General features: G+C 38.0%; 1 protein-coding gene and 1 pseudogene across 1 annotated transcript; one reads left to right on the top strand and one right to left on the bottom strand.

Moving 5' to 3' along the window:
* The first annotated feature begins 3,443 nt into the window (after positions 1-3,443).
* On the top strand, positions 3,444-9,178 carry LOC132004956 (small ribosomal subunit protein uS9-like; annotated as a pseudogene).
* Positions 9,179-13,965: 4,787 nt separating this feature from the next.
* LOC132005112 (nucleoside diphosphate kinase A) lies at positions 13,966-14,671 on the bottom strand. The gene has a single exon (XM_059381896.1). The coding sequence runs from the start codon at positions 14,613-14,615 to the stop codon at positions 14,157-14,159; it is 459 nt and encodes a 152-aa protein (XP_059237879.1). The 5' UTR covers positions 14,616-14,671; the 3' UTR covers positions 13,966-14,156.
* Between the last annotated feature and the right edge of the window lie 940 nt (positions 14,672-15,611).

Here is a 15,611-nt window from a genome sequence, read left to right as displayed (position 1 = left end):
ACATTGTCACTATATTCACTACTATTCTGCATTATGTTAGAGGTAAAGTAGCCAAGACAATTAGTTAAGAGAAATCAAGAAGAAGCATAGAAGTGGTAAAGAACAAGTAGAACAATATCTATTTGCAGATCATAGTATCGCTGGACTCCAGGAAATCAATAATAAAAGTACCTCAATACAGTAAAAGAATTGAGTGAAGGATCAGGATTTAAAATTAACATAAAAAATCAGCTTTCATATATAGAAATAGCTTATACTGAACATAATGTTAGAGAAAAGCCCATTTACAATAACAACATGGAGAGTTATATCTTTAGGAATAAATTTAGTAAGAATGGCCTAAAACTTATACAAGGAAAATTTTAAACACCCCTAAAAGACACTGAAGCAGATTTAAGCAAATGGTAAAACATCCCTTGTTCTTGAATAGGTTGATTCAACATCATAAAGATGTTAATCCTCCCAAATTAATTTATGAAATCAATGCAATTTTATTCTTTAGAATTTATTTTTTTTAAAGATTTTATTTATTTTTTTGACAGAGACAGGGACTGCGAGAGAGGGAATACAAGCAAGGGGAGTGGGAGAGGGAGAAGCAGGCTTCTGGCTGAGCAGGGAGCCCATTGTGGGGCTCAATGCAGGGCTAGATCCCAGGACCCTGGGATCATGACCTGAGCCAAAGGCAGATGCTTAGCAACTGAGCCACCCAGGCGCCCCAATGCAATTTTAATAAAAATCCTAAGAAGTTGTTTTATTGAGTTAGACAAGCTTATTTTAAGGTTCATATGGAAAAATAAACACGCAAAATGTGTAAATTGACTTTTAGTAAAGGTCTAAGGAAATAAAATGGGAAAGAATAGTTTTTTCAACAAATGGTATTGATATACCATGCTGGATATGCAAAAGAATGAAGTTGGAAACCTATCTCATGCCATACATAAAAATTAATTCAAAATATGGGATGCCTGGGTGGCGCAGTTGTTTAAGCATCCAACTCTTGATTTTAGGTCAAATCATGATCTCTGGGTTGTCGGATCAAGCCCTGCATTGGACTCAACATGGAGTCTGCTTCTCCCTCTCACTCTGCTGTGTACTCTCTCTCTCACTTTGTATCTCTAAAATAAATTAAAATAAAAACTTTAAAAAATTAATCAAAATATATTGTAAACCTAAATGTAAGAGCTAACAAAACTATAAAACTCCTAGAGGAAAGCTAACAGTAAATCTTAGTGACTTTGGGTTAGGCAGTGCTTTTTAAACATGAGATATAAAGCTCAAATGATATAAATAAGTAAATAAATGGGGCTATATCAAAATTTAAAACTTTTTTTTTTCTGCAGATGATATCAAGACAACTCATAGAATGGGAAAAACTATTTTAAAATCATATATCTGATAAGGGACTTGTATCCCTAATATATACTCTTTTTTTTTTCTTTTAAGATTTTATTTATTTGATTCAGAGAGAGATCACAAGTAGGCAGAGAGGGAGAGAGAGAGATCACAAGTAGGCAGAGAGGGAGAGGGGAGCAAGCTCCCTGCTGAGCAGAGAACCCAATGGCAGGGCTCGATTCCAGGACTCTGAGACCATGACCTAAGCAGAAGGCAGAGGCTTAACCCTCTGAGCCACCCAGGTGCCCTCCTAATATACTCTTACTCCTCAATAATAAAAAGAGAAATAACCCAATTTTAAAAAACGGCAGAGGGGCGCCTGGGTGACTCAGTGGGTTAAGCCTCTGCTTTCAGCTCAGGTCATGATCTCAGGGTCCTGGGATCGAGCCCCACATAGGGCTCTCTGCTCAGCCGGGAGCCTTCTTCCTCCTCTCTCTGCCTCTCTGCCTACTTGTGATCTCTCTGTCAAATAAATAATTAAAAAAAAAGAAAGGCAGAGGATTTGAAGGAATTTGTCCAAAGAAGGTATACAAATGACCCAGTAAGTACACCAAAAGATGTTCAACATTATTAGTCATTAGGGAAGTGCAAATCAAAATCACGAGATACTGCTTCACACCACTAAGATGCAATAGTAAGAGAAAATAACAAGTATTGATGAGGAAGTAGAGAAGTTGAAACCCTCATATGCTGCTTTTAGGAATGCAAAATGGTGCAGATACTTTGAAAACAATCCTCAAATGATTTAATCCTCAAATGATTAAATATAGAGTTATGATCCACAATTCCACTCTTAGGTTTAAACTCAAGAGAGTTGAAAACAGAAGTGGATGCAAAAACTTATACATGAATGTTATTAGCAGCATTATTCATAATAGCTAAAAAGTAGAAACAGTCCTGATATCCATCAACTGATGAAAAACAAATGTATATCCATATGATGGAATAATATCTGACAGTAAAAAGTATTGTTATATGCTACTACATGAATGACTCAAAAATGTGCTTTGTGCAAGAAGCCAGTCACAAAGATCATATACTTTTATGATTCCAATTATAGAAAATTTCCACATAGGCAAATTTATGGATAGTAAATAGATTAATGGTTTAAGGCTGGGAAAGAGATGGGGGAGAATGGGAAACAATCGTTAATTGATACAGAGTTTCTTTTGGAGGTGGAAAAATGTACAAAAATTAGATTCACAATCACGTGAGTGTACTAAAAACCACTGAATTGTGGGCGCCTGGGTGGCTCAGTGGGTTAAAGCCTTTGCCTTCGGCTCAGGTCATGATCCCAGGGTCCTGGGATCGAGCCCTGCATTGGGTTCTCTGCTCGGCAGGGAGCCTGTTTCCCTTCTCTCTGCCTTCCTCTCTGCCTACTTATGATCTCTGTCTGTCAAATAAATAAATAAAATCTTAAAAAACAAACAAACAAACAAACCACTGAATTGTACATTTTAAATGCGTAAATTGTATGGGATGTGAATTATATCTCAATAAAAGTGATTATATTTTATTTATTTATTTTTAAAGATTTATTTACTTTAGAGAGAAAGAGCATGAGAAGGAGGGGCAAAGGGAGAGGAAGAGACAATCTCAAGCACACTCCATGCTGAGCCCAGAGCCTGACTTGAGGCTTAATCTCAGAGGACCCTGAGATTATGACCTGAGCCAAAATCAAGAGTTGATTGCTTAACTGACTATGTCACCTGGGCATCCCAATAAAAATGATTTTAGAAATAACCAGGAAAATACTGAAAAACAGAAACTATCAGGGTTGGATAGCTGTACTATTAAAATAAATAAAAATTAATATAAAGCCTTAGGGTACCTGGCTGGTTCAGTTGGTAGAGCATGCAACTCTTGATTTCAGCATTGTGAGTTCAAGCCCCACATGGTCTGTGGAGCCTGCTTAATTAAAATAATTATATATATATATGATAGAGCCTCTGTAATTAAAACATTGTTGTGGGACTGGCAGGGACAAATAGACCAGTGGAGAAGAATAAAAAGTGCAGAATTAGACCCAAATTCACATGAAAAGTTAGTATATGACGAAGGCGGTATTTCAGACCACTAGGGTAAAGTTGAACTTCTTTTTTTTATTGTGGTAAAATATATATAATGTATTTATCATTTTAACCATTTGTAAGTGTACAATTCAGTGGCATTAAAAACATTCACAATACTGTGTTTCTATCACTGTTGTTTTACTTCAAACTTTATCATCCACAACATAAACTCTGTACCCATTAAACAATCTCTTCCTCCACACCTCTGCCCCGCCCCCGCACACCTCCCTCCAATCCCTGGTAATCTCTCCTTCGTATCTCTGTAAATGTACCTATTCCAGGCACCTCATATGTAAGTGGGATCATATAATATTTGTCCTTCTATGTCTGGCTTATTTTATTAATTATAATGTTTTCAAGGTCTACCCATATTGTAGCATATATTTAAATTTCATTATTTTTTTATGTCTGAGTAATTACCATTTTATGTATATACCACATTTTTTAATCCATCTGCTGATGGGCCATAGCTAGGGTTCTTGTAATGAACATTGGTGTAGCGATATCTGTTCAAACCTCTGGTTTCAGTTCTTTTGGATATATACCTAGGAGTAGAATATCTGGGTCATATGGTAGTTCTGAGTTTAACCTTTTGAGGAAATGCCAGACTGTTTTCCATAGTGGTTGTGCTGTTTTACATTCCCACAAGCAAGGCCCAGAGGTTCCAATTTCTTTTATTCTTACCAAATTTGTTAGATTTTCCAATTTTTTTCTTTTCTTTTTTTTTTTTTTAAAGCTTTTATTTATTTATTTGACAGACAGAGATCACAAGTAGGCAGAGAGGCAGGCAGAGGGAGAGGGGAGGAAGCAGGCTCCCTGCGAAGCAGAGAGCCTGATGTGGGGCTTGATCCCAGGACCCTGGGATCATGACCTGAGCTGAAGGCAGAGGCTTTAACCCACTGAGCCACCCAGGCAACCCTTTTTTTCTTTTTTTAAGAGAGAAAGAGTGTGTAAGCAGAGGTGGGAGGAGGTGGGGGAGGGGCAGAGAAAATCTTGAGCAAGTTCCATGCCCAGCGAGGAGCCTGACTCCAGGCTCTATCTCATGACCCTGAGGTATGACCTGAGCTGAAATTGAGAGTCTAATGCTTAACTGACTGAGCCACCCAGGTGCCCCTGATATCTTTTTCTGTTTGTTTGTTTTTTTTTTTTTAAATATTGCCACCCTAGCAGGTGTAACTGTTAATCTTACTGGTTTTTGTTGTTGTTTTATTTTTTAAAGATTTATTTTATTTTGTTTTATTTATTTGTCAGAGAGGGAGAGATCACAAACAGAGGGAGCGGCAGGCAGAAGGAGAAACAGGCTCCCTACTGAACAAGGAGCCTGTTGTGGGACTTGATCCCGGGAGCCTGGGATCATGACCTGAGCTGAAGGCAGACGCTTAACTGACTGAACCACCCAGGTGTCACCTTACTGGGTTTTGATATGCATTTCCCTAAAGACTAACAGTGTTAAGCATCATTTCATGGGCTTATTGGCCATTTGTATATCTTCTTTGGAGAAATGTCTATTCAGCTCATTTGCCCATTTTAAATTGGATTTAATTGGGTTGTTTTGGTTGTTTTTTAAGCTATAGAAGCTCTTTATATATTTTCTGTATTAAGCTTTGTCAGAAGTATGATTTGCAAGTATTTTTTTGCCATTTGTCTTTCTACTTTTTTTTTTTTAAAGATTTTATTTATTTATTTGACAAAGAAGGATCACAAGCAGGCAGAGAGGCAGGCAGAGAGAGAGGGGGAAGCAGTCTCCCTCCTGTGCAGAGAGCCCAATGTGGGGCTCGATTCCAGGATCCTGAGATCATGACCTGAGGTTTAACCCACTGAGCCACCCAGGTGCCCCTCTTTTCACTTTTTTAAAAAATTTTTTTTAAAAATTTATTTATTTGTCAGAGACAAAGGGAGAGAGAGTGAGCGAGCACAGGTAGACAGAGAGGCAGGCAGAGGCAGAGGGAGAAGCAGGCTCCCCACCAAGCAAGGAGCAAGATGCGGGACTCGATCCCAGGACCCTGGGATCATGACCTGAGCCGAAGGCAGCTGCTTAACAAACTGAGCCACCCAGGTGTCCCCTCTTTTCACTTTCTTGATAGTGTCCTTTGAGGAACAAAAATCTTAATTTTGATGAGATCCAACTTACTTAATTTTTCTTTGATTTTTATTGTTAATTGTGGTAACATACAAAAATATGAAATTTGCCATCTTAACCATTTTCAAGTATGTAGTTCAGTAGTGTTAAGTAGTTTCACGTCTTTGTGCTATCAATCTCCAGAACTTTTTATCTCCCAAAACTGAATACTCTATAACCTTAAACAACTCCCATTCCTTCTGCCCCCACCCTGGCCCCCTGCTAAGGTCTATTCTATGTTCTGTCTCTAAGAATAGGACTATTCTAGGTATGTCATAAGTAAAAGTATTTGTCTTTCTGTGACCAGGTTGTTTTAATTAGCATCATGTCTTCACAGTTCATGTATGTTGTAGCATGTGTCAGAATTCCCTTTCTTTTCAAGGCTGAATAATACTCTGTTATATGCAATTATTATGTTTTGTTTATACATTATTGGTTGATGGACACTTGGGTTGTTTCTGCCTTTTGGCTGTTATGAATAATGATGCTATGAATGTGTATGTGGGTGTATAAATACCTCTTTGAGACTCTGTTTTCAGATCTTTTGTGTATATTCCCAGAAGTAGAATTATTGGATCATATGGTAATTCTGTTTTCAATTTTTTGAGAAGCTAACATGATTGTTTTCCATAGAGACCTGCACCATTTTCCATTCCCAACAGTTGTGCTCAAGCGTTCCAATTTCTCTTTATCTTTGCTGATACTTGTTATTTTCTTTGGTTAGTAGCTATCCTAATGGGTGTGAGTTGATAATTGTGGTTTTGTTTTGCCTTTCCTTAATGATTAATGATATTGAGCATCTTTTCAAATCCTTGTCCATGTGTATATTTTTATTGGAGAAACATTTATGTAAATCCTTTGCTCATTTAAAAATCAGGCTATTTGTATTTTGTTGTAGAGTTGTAGGAGCTCTTTATATGTTCTGGATATTTACCCCTTATCAGGTATGTGGTTTGCAAATATTCCATTCTGTAGGTTGCCTTTTCACTATTGATTGAATCTTTGGCACAGAAGTTTTAGATTTAGATGTAGTCCAGTTTACTCGTTTTTTTTTTTTTTTTTAACTTTTGTTGTCGTATTCATTAAATTGTTACCAAATCCCAATGCCATGAACATTTTCCTCAATGTTTTCTTTAAGACTTTTGTAATTTGTAATTTTAGTTTTTACATTTAGGTCTCTGATCCATTTTTGAATTAATTTTTGTATATGGTGTGGTTTATGGTCCAGCTTCATACTGCATGTAGATATACGTTTTCCCAGTACCATGTGAAGAAACCATCCTTTCCCACTAAATGGTCTTGTTGAAAATCATTTGACCATGGGGCGCCTGGGTGGCTCAGTGGGTTGAGCCGCTGCCTTCGGCTCAACCGGTCTTGATCGGCTTGGGTCTTGATCTCGGGGTCCTGGGATCGATTCCCGCATCGGGCTCTCTGCTTGGCAGGGAGCCTGTTTCCCTCTCTCTCTCTCTGCCTGCCTTTCCATCTACTTGTGATTTCTCTCTGTCAAATAAATAAATAAAATCTTAGAAAAAAATATTAAAAAAAAAAAAAGAAAAGAAAATCATTTGACCATATGTGGTCTTTCTGTTCCATTGGTCTTTTTGTTTGTTCTTATGCCCATATTGTATTGTTTTACTTATTGTGGCTTTGTAGTAAGTTTCAAAGTTAGGAAATGTGAGTTCACCAATTTTGCTCTTTTTCAAGATTATTTTGGTTATTCAGGATTCCTTGCAATTTTTTATGAAAACGAGGATCTGCTTTTTCATTTCTGCCAAAAAGGCTGTTGTATTTTTGGTAGGGATTGTGTTGAATCTTTAGATTGCTTTGGATAATATTGACATCTTATAGATACTAAGTCTTCCTGCCTGTGAATATGATTGTCTTTTCGTTTATTTAGATCTTGTTTAATTTCTTTCAACAGGGTTTTCAGCATTAAAAGTCTTACCTTCTGGGGCACCTGGGTGGCTTCGTTGGTTGTTTCTGCCTTCATCTCAGGTCATGATCCCAGGGTTGTGGGATCAAGCCCTGTGTCTGGTTCTTGGTCTGTGGGGAGTCTGCTTCTCCCTCTGTCTCCCTCTCCCTGCTTGTGTTCATTCTCTTTCTCTCTGTCAAATAAATAAATAAAATCTTAAAAAAATGTCTTACCTCCTTAGATTTATTCCTAAGTTTTTTATTATTTTGATGCTGTTATAAATGGAATTGCTTTCTTAGTTTTTTATTCAGGTTATTCATCACTGGTGTATAAAAACAGAACTGATTTTTGCTTTTGTACCCTACAACTTTGCTAAACTTTGGAAAGTTTTTGGAAACTTCTTTGAAACATGATCTACTTTCTTTTTCATGGAATAATGAGTGACCCACTTTTAGCATTTTCCAAATCTGCCCACTTGTCCCTTATTGCACTATTATTAAAAGGGGTGCCTGGGTGGCTCAGTGGGTTAAGCCTCTGCCTTTGGCTTAGGTTATGATCTCAGGGTCCTGGGATTGAGCCCTGCATCAGGCTCTCTGCTCAGGGGGGATCCTGCTTCCCCCGCCTCTGCCTGCTGCTCTGCCTGCTTGTGAGCTCTCTCTGTCAAATAAATAAATAAAATATTAAAAAAAAATAAACAAAATCTTTAAAAAAAATAGCTATCTTTATCCACCACTATGAGTTAATTCCTCTATAATCTTGGTGTAGAAAAAGGCTTGCTGTTACTTAAAATACAGAAGCAGTAAAACAAAAGACTGATAAATTTCACTAAAATAAATTCTTAGATAATAAAAAATCCTATAAATAAAAGTTTGTCAAGAAGAAACTGGGAGAGGGACGCCTGGGTGGCTCGGTTGGTTGGACGACTGCCTTCGGCTCAGGTCATGATCCCGGAGTCCCGGGATCGAGTCCCACATCAGGCTCCCGGCTCCATGGGGAGTCTGCTTCTCCCTCTGACCTTCTTCTCGCTCATGCTCTCTCTCACGGTCTCTCTCTCAAATAAATAAATAAAGAATCTTTAAAAAAAAAAAAAAGTATTAAGAAGAAACTGGGAGAAAATATTCACAATATATACCACATAAAAAGGACAATATTTTTTATATTTAAACAGCTCTTAAAATTTGAGGGACAAAAGGTTTTCTGGTTGTGGCACCATGTGGTGAGGAGTTTTTGCTTACATTGGCAGCCGTGCAGTCCAAGGGCCTTCTGCAGTCTCTGCAGGTCCTTGGACACAAGCAGATGGCCACAGCTCTGGTTGCAGATGGGGCAGCAGCCTTATCCAGCTGAATGGGCAGCCTCTGGAGATGATCCAGCAGTGCACACAGCAGTACAAGCTACTGGAATCTGTTCTGCTTCTGGGCAGGGAATGATTTCTTGGGGTGGGCATCTGAGTCTGTGTGAAGGGTAGTGGTCATGGGACCCAGATTTGCACAGTCTGCTAGCACAACTCCAAAGCCCTGGGGTCCTTATTATCAGAAATACATAGATGAGACTTCCGAGAAGGAGCTCAAAGCCATTTTCATTCAGTATGACCAAACCCTGCTGGGGGTAGCTGATCCCTGTGTCAGTGAATTCAAAAAGTTTGGGGGCCCTGGTGTTCATACTTGCTACCAGAAATTCTATTGATAAGTCCGTCATGAAGCCTAGAGTTCACCTTGATAATAAACAGTGGTTTTGAGATTTTCAAAACAAAAAATTTGAGGGCAAAATTACAAAAGTCTGATATAATGGGAATCAGATATGAAGAGATAACTCACAAAAAAATAAGACATAGTAATGGCCTAAAATATATGGAAAAAAGTTCAAATTTACTCATAATTAAAGAAATGCAAATTAAAATAATACCTATCAATGGCAAAAACTTTAAAATATGACAATATACTTTGTTGGTGAAGCTGTGGAGAAATGGTACTCTCATACATTGCTGGTGAAAATGTGAATTGTTACAGCCCTTCCAAAGGGAAATGTGGCAATACTTAAAAATATTGTATATGGGGGCACCTGGGTAGCTCAGTGGGTTAAGCCTCTGCCTTCAGCTCAGGTCATGGTCTCAGGGTCCTGGGATCAAGCCTCACATTGGGCTCTCTGCTCAGCAGGGAGCCTGCTTCCCCCTACCTCTCTGCCTGCCTCTCTGCCTACTTGCGATCTCTCTCTGTGTCAAATAAATAAAATCTTAAAAAAAAATACTATACATATATATACACATATATGTGTATATATATGTGTGTGAGTCTGTGTGTGTGTGTGTGTGTGTGTGTGTGTGTATTTACTTTTTGACCCAGCAAAACAGTTTCTGGGACTCTACCATTTAGATACACCTCTAACAATATAAAAATACATACACACGGTAGATATTCACTACCGCAGTGTAATACAATGTAATTGTGAAATATTGGAAACTGTTTAAATGTCCATACATAGAAAAGTGATTAAAATGTGATATATCCATTCAATAGAGTAATGGGGCTGTGTTGAAAAAGAAAGAATGAGAATGGTCTGTATCAACAAATATGGAGTGTTTCTGAGATAATATACTGTTAAATGGCAAAAATAAAACACAAGAGTATAGTATATGGTCTTCTGTGTAAGAAAGAAAGAGATATGAGACAGTACATGTGTATCTGCTTGTTTTTGTAGAATCAATATTGGGAGGATAAACTGGAAACCAAAGTGATTATTGGTAATCTACAGGGGGTAGGTGGGAAAGGAGCGCCAAAAAGTGAGGATATGGGAACTAGTGAGGAAGGAGTGACATTAGAGGGGATGGGAACGAAAAGAACTTTATTCCAAGTTGTTTCAGAAAATAACATCTTGATTGGATACTGTAATGGTAAAGATAAAAAGAATTGCACATTAATGCTATAATATAGTCAATAAATATATTTGTCACAAGGGCATAGATTAACAATTCTGTGTGTACTCTAACTGAAAAAAAAGGCAAATATGTTTTAGATAACAAAAACTGGATTTCTCACAAATAGTGAAAGAAGAAGGGTAAAATGAACTCTGGTTGGTTTGGAATCTGAGATATTATATGTATTGGTTACTATGCATGTTTCTTAGCTGTTTCCACTGAGAGTGACTAATGAACAAACCTAGGATCCAGTTTTTTATTTCTGATTCTCCATTTCTTAGAGAAGTGGTTGGTAAAGGTGCCTGGAACATCTTGATGTATGCCAGGTAACAAAACGCTTAAAGAAAACAAATGGGGGGATAGTGTGAAAGAACTTGAGAACCATACTGAAAGAGTTCTAATGGCCAGAGCTGGAGCAATTTTAGCTAAAGAAATAATGAAATCATTGGATTATAACCCATGGAATAATAAAGTAAATATCCATGAGTCCATACTGATATAGATATAAATGGGGAAATGAACAGTTTTCACTCACAGTAAATTCCAGTTAATAACTGTGGAAGGTTGGATGGATTGAGGGAAGTAGAAAATAAGCATTAGCTAAACACAGTAATAATTGTTGCAGACAAGATCCACCAATTGATTCTAAAATTAGTTGGGGCGCCTGGGTGGCTCAGTGGGTTAAGCCGCTGCCTTCTGCTCGGGTCATGATCTCAGGGGCCTGGGATCGAGTCCCGCATCAGGCTCTCTGCTCAGCAGGGAGCCTACTTCCTCCTCTCTCTCTCTCTGCCTGCCTCTCTGCCTACTTGTGATCTCTCTTTGTCAAATAAATAAATAAAATCTTAAAAAAAAAAAGATCCACCAATTGATTCTAAAATTAGTGAGTGAAAATTTGAGGAAAAGTATAGATTCAAAGTATGTTCTCCAAGATCTTCATTAATCACAAAGACAAAGATAGTAATTTTAATGGGATGAAGCCTGCCAAAATTTATCTTAGTCCGTGATCAAGGTGAACATCACAATAACAAAACATATTCACATCTTGAAACCCATGATAAAGGATGCATCATTTCTTTGTATTTTTGCCAAAAATGTATAACCTTAGTCCAGTCATTAGAAAACATTAGCCAAACCAAAATGAAATATGTATTTGACAAGGTAAAGCAATCAGAGATTGGAGGAAACTAAGGAAATGTGACAACTAAATATAATGTGGGAGGTTTTTTTCTTTTACAATGGCCTGTTCTTGCTTAGTGAAACCTATTTCTTTGTTTTCTCTTTGAACATTAAAGGCATGCTTTAAAATGTCATACTTTTTTCTTAAAATGTCTCTGTTTCAGATTGTTCCATTATTTGTATGTAGTTCTGAGATATGAATTCTGTTAACGTGCTCCTTCACCACTGTGGGTTTTTTTTGTGTGTGTGTGTTTCCTACTTTTTTGCACTTGGAAAATTCTCTTTTGCTTTTGGATTTAGCTCTGTATTAAAACAAGTTTTGTTTTTTGGTTATATCTCAAGTACTGTGTTAGAAGTGGAAGAGGTGGCTTCTTGCATTAATTAAACCTACTAATATAGTAGTATATGATGGGAAACCTCTCTCCCTATTCCTGTTCCCTTTATGAATAATAGGGTAATTGCTTTCAGTGACTTAGGGGCTAAAATAAAGGTGCTCACCTTCCTAATATTTATGTTACAATTGCAATATATATATATATGTATATATATATTTATATTTGTAACAATATATTATGGTTGAGGTCAGAATTTTTTTTTCTGCGTTTGTAAAGAAGATTATCAACTTATTTCAAACAGTTTAGAACTCAAGTGATGGTAGAAAGAAATAGAATTCTTTTCCACTTTATTGTCTTGGAAGCATAGGGGAGGAAAAAGGCAGAAAAGTTACTATTGGAGTAATATATACTTAAAAGGGGTTAAAATTAAAGCTGCTGAAAAGAAAAACTTCCTCTTCCTACCCCAAGATTTCTCCCAAACATTGTCCAGATTGGAATTTTGCTGAATTAATCCCTCTTAACTCTCTCCCTCTCCTTTTTAACCTTTGGTAGGTTTAGGGCACATGTATGTTATGGTTATAGTTTTTAAAAAGTCCAATGGGCAGTGGACCCTAGGGCCATTAGAATACTTGAATGCCAGGAGAAAATGGAAAACAGTTCTTTCATATACCTGAAATATTATTTTCATTCATTTCCACCAAAATTAACTATGAAGCCCAAAAAAGTGAACTAGGCAAAAGAAGAAAAATTCCATAGTAAATAAGGATTTAGAAAATATAAAGAACTTGTGAAGTAGCAGTCATTCAGATCATGTGAAATGGGGGAAAGGAAAACCTATGAATACTTTTGTCAGAAAACATCAGAAGCAGGTATTTATCAATCCGTTATGGGAGAAATTTTTTCCAAGCATTAAATTGATCTGAGATCTTAATTTGATAGTACTGAAAAAATTGTGTGACAGACCTAAGTTCCTAGATTTAAAAGCAGAACTCATATTTTAGTTCAATAAATAAACTCATATTTATTTCTTTTATGGTGATGTTATAAAATCACTGGAAATTGCATTCCTACTGTAAAGTCATCTGCCTGATATAAACTTATGGCAGCAGAACACAGTGATGAAAACATGTATCCTTCAGATGAAATTGCTGATATTTAACTAGTTGAAACTTGACCGTGATTGATAAAGTTGATGTCAGGTTTATTTTCAGTTGTATTGTTTAGTATTCATAATGATATTATGGTCTTCAGTTTTCTTTGATGGCTGAATTTTTATTATTTATTTCCTCCACAGAAGTGAACAGTACCATATCTTTGAAAGATTTGCGAATACTATTTTTATATGAATTTAAACTAGGACACAGTGCAGCCACAGCAAGTAGAAACATCAATTCTGTCTTTGGAAAAGGCTCTGTTAGTGAAAGGACTATCCGGTGGTGGTTCGAAAAATTTCGTTCTGGGGATCTGAGTCTGAAAAATGAGCCTCGAGGGAGACCCAGATCTGTTTTAAATGAAGATCAATTGAGAGCCATGGTGGAAGCTAACCCCAAAACAGCAAGCCTCGCAGCAGACTTAGGAGTTTCTGCTACAACAATTTCTCGACACCTGGCTGCAATAGGAAAGGTGAAAAAGTTGGACAAATGGGTAGGTAACACCAGCTGATGGAGGATCACAAACTGAGATGATTAGAGATGTGCTCATACCTTAAGATTTGAAAGAGCAGAGGCCTATTTTAGAGAATATCATAAACTTTGACAAAAAATGAAAGTGGTCTGGATGATGGTTGGATGTTGGAGAAGTTACCAAGTGTGTTAAAACCATCATTGCAACCAAAAAGAAGGTTCTGGTAACTGTATGGTGGTCTGCAAAGAGAGTATTCTATTACTTTTAACTCAGGCAAAACCTAACAGTAGCATCTTATTGTAAAGAAGTTGAAATTATGTATCATTTGTCATCATTTTAAACTCTAAGAAACAGAGCACTCTCTAATAGAGAACAGTAATCGAAGGATTTGAATAAATTTTAACAATGCTGAATTGTTTTTTTTGGGGGGGGGATGAAATATTTTAATTTGACAGCAGCACATAATACTGTACAGTGAGCACACCCAGCTCCAGGAGATGCCCTCCAGGTTAGAAGGAAGGTCTCAAAATTAAGTGAATTTGTTAGAGCCTGGCCCCCTGCTCAGGGGAGGGAGAGGGAATGGAATGGAATGAAAAAATGGAGGTCTGCTCTCTGATCACTCGTAGATCCAGCTCTGAGCACAGCTCTTGTAATCCACCAGCTCTTCAGGCTGGAACCACAAGCCAATCTCCTTTTCCGCACTCTCCATGGAGTCGCTGCCGTGGATAATGTTCCTGCCAACTTGGATCCAGAAGTCCCCACGGCTGGTCCCAGGCTTGGAATCTGCAGGGTTGGTCTCCCCAAACATCACTTGGCCTGTCTTCACCACATTCAGGCCCTCCCAGACCATGGCAACCATGGGCCCTGACTGCATGTACTTGACCAAGCCGGTAAAGAAGGGACGGTCCTTCAGGTCGATGTAGTGCTCCTTGAGAAGGTCTTCAGAAGCCTGAATTAATTTCATAGCAACGAGGTGGAATCCCTTTTGCTCCAAACTCTTGGTGATTTCTCCCACGAGGCTGCGCTGGACCCCATCAGGCTTGATGGCAATGAAGGTGCGTTCACAGTTGGCCATGGTCCCCTCCAGCGGCTCCGGCGGCAACTCCTTCTCAACAATGCTGAATTTTAAATATATTTGGAGAAATTTATCATTGGGGGAAAGCAGTTAATGCTAATAGTGTGTATTTTGGTTGAATAAAACTTTTCTTTTTCTGAAAAACGCAACATTTTCATTTTTATATTAAGGCAGTTTCATATGGGTCAACTTAATACCTTCTCAGACCCTGGCAGAACATGAAGACTGCAAGATACCTAATATACTGGAAAACTACAGGCTGCCCCTGAGTTTTGAGCTTCTTCATTGGAGGAATGTGGAACAACCCAGAGTGTATGTGTGTGTGAAAGATGCTTAGGACTCAGCCATGCAAAAATCTGGGTAAAGAGGGTTTTAGGGGAATAAGCAAAAGCTCTCAGGGTTTCGGAAGATATATATATATATATATTTTTTTTTTAAGATTTTATTTATTTGACAGACGGAGATCACAAGTAGGCAGAGAAGCAGGCAGAGAGAGAGGGGGAAGCAGGCTTCCCACTGAGCAGAGAGCCTGATGTGGGGCTCGATCCCAGGACCCTGGAATCATGACCTGAGCTGAAGGCAGAGGCTTTAACCCACTGAGCCACCCAGGTGCCCCTCAGAAGATATTTTTTGAGTAAAGAAGTGAAAGCATGTTTCTGATACAAGAGCCGTGCACACAGTAGACATGGCATACTGGTGCTTTTGAGTGATAATACTTATTCTGTCACACAAAGCCAATCCTTCGTCCATCATTATTTTAAAAAAATATATAAGTGGCGTTATCAGAGACCATTATTAAGGGCCTTTTTTTTTTTTTTAAAGATTTTATTTATTTATTTGACAGACAGAGATCACAAGTAGGCAGAGAGGCAGGCAGAGAGAGAGAGAGAAAAAGAGGGAAGCAGGCTTCCTGCGGAGCAGAGAGCCCGATGTGGGGCTCGATCCCAGGACCCTGAGATCATGACCCGAGCCGAAGGCAGCAGCCCAAACCACTGT

The sequence above is a fragment of the Mustela nigripes genome, chromosome 17 (assembly GCF_022355385.1).
Source record: "Mustela nigripes isolate SB6536 chromosome 17, MUSNIG.SB6536, whole genome shotgun sequence".
NCBI lineage: Eukaryota > Metazoa > Chordata > Mammalia > Carnivora > Mustelidae > Mustela > Mustela nigripes.
Note: the sequence above shows the minus strand (reverse complement) of the source record. Positions and strands in the feature narration are given on the sequence as shown.

What these genes read in the sequence shown, in the direction of transcription:
- LOC132005112 (XM_059381896.1), bottom strand. Translation starts at nt 14,615, where the DNA reads ATGGCCAACTGTGAACGCACCTTCATTGCCATCAAGCCTGATGGGGTC.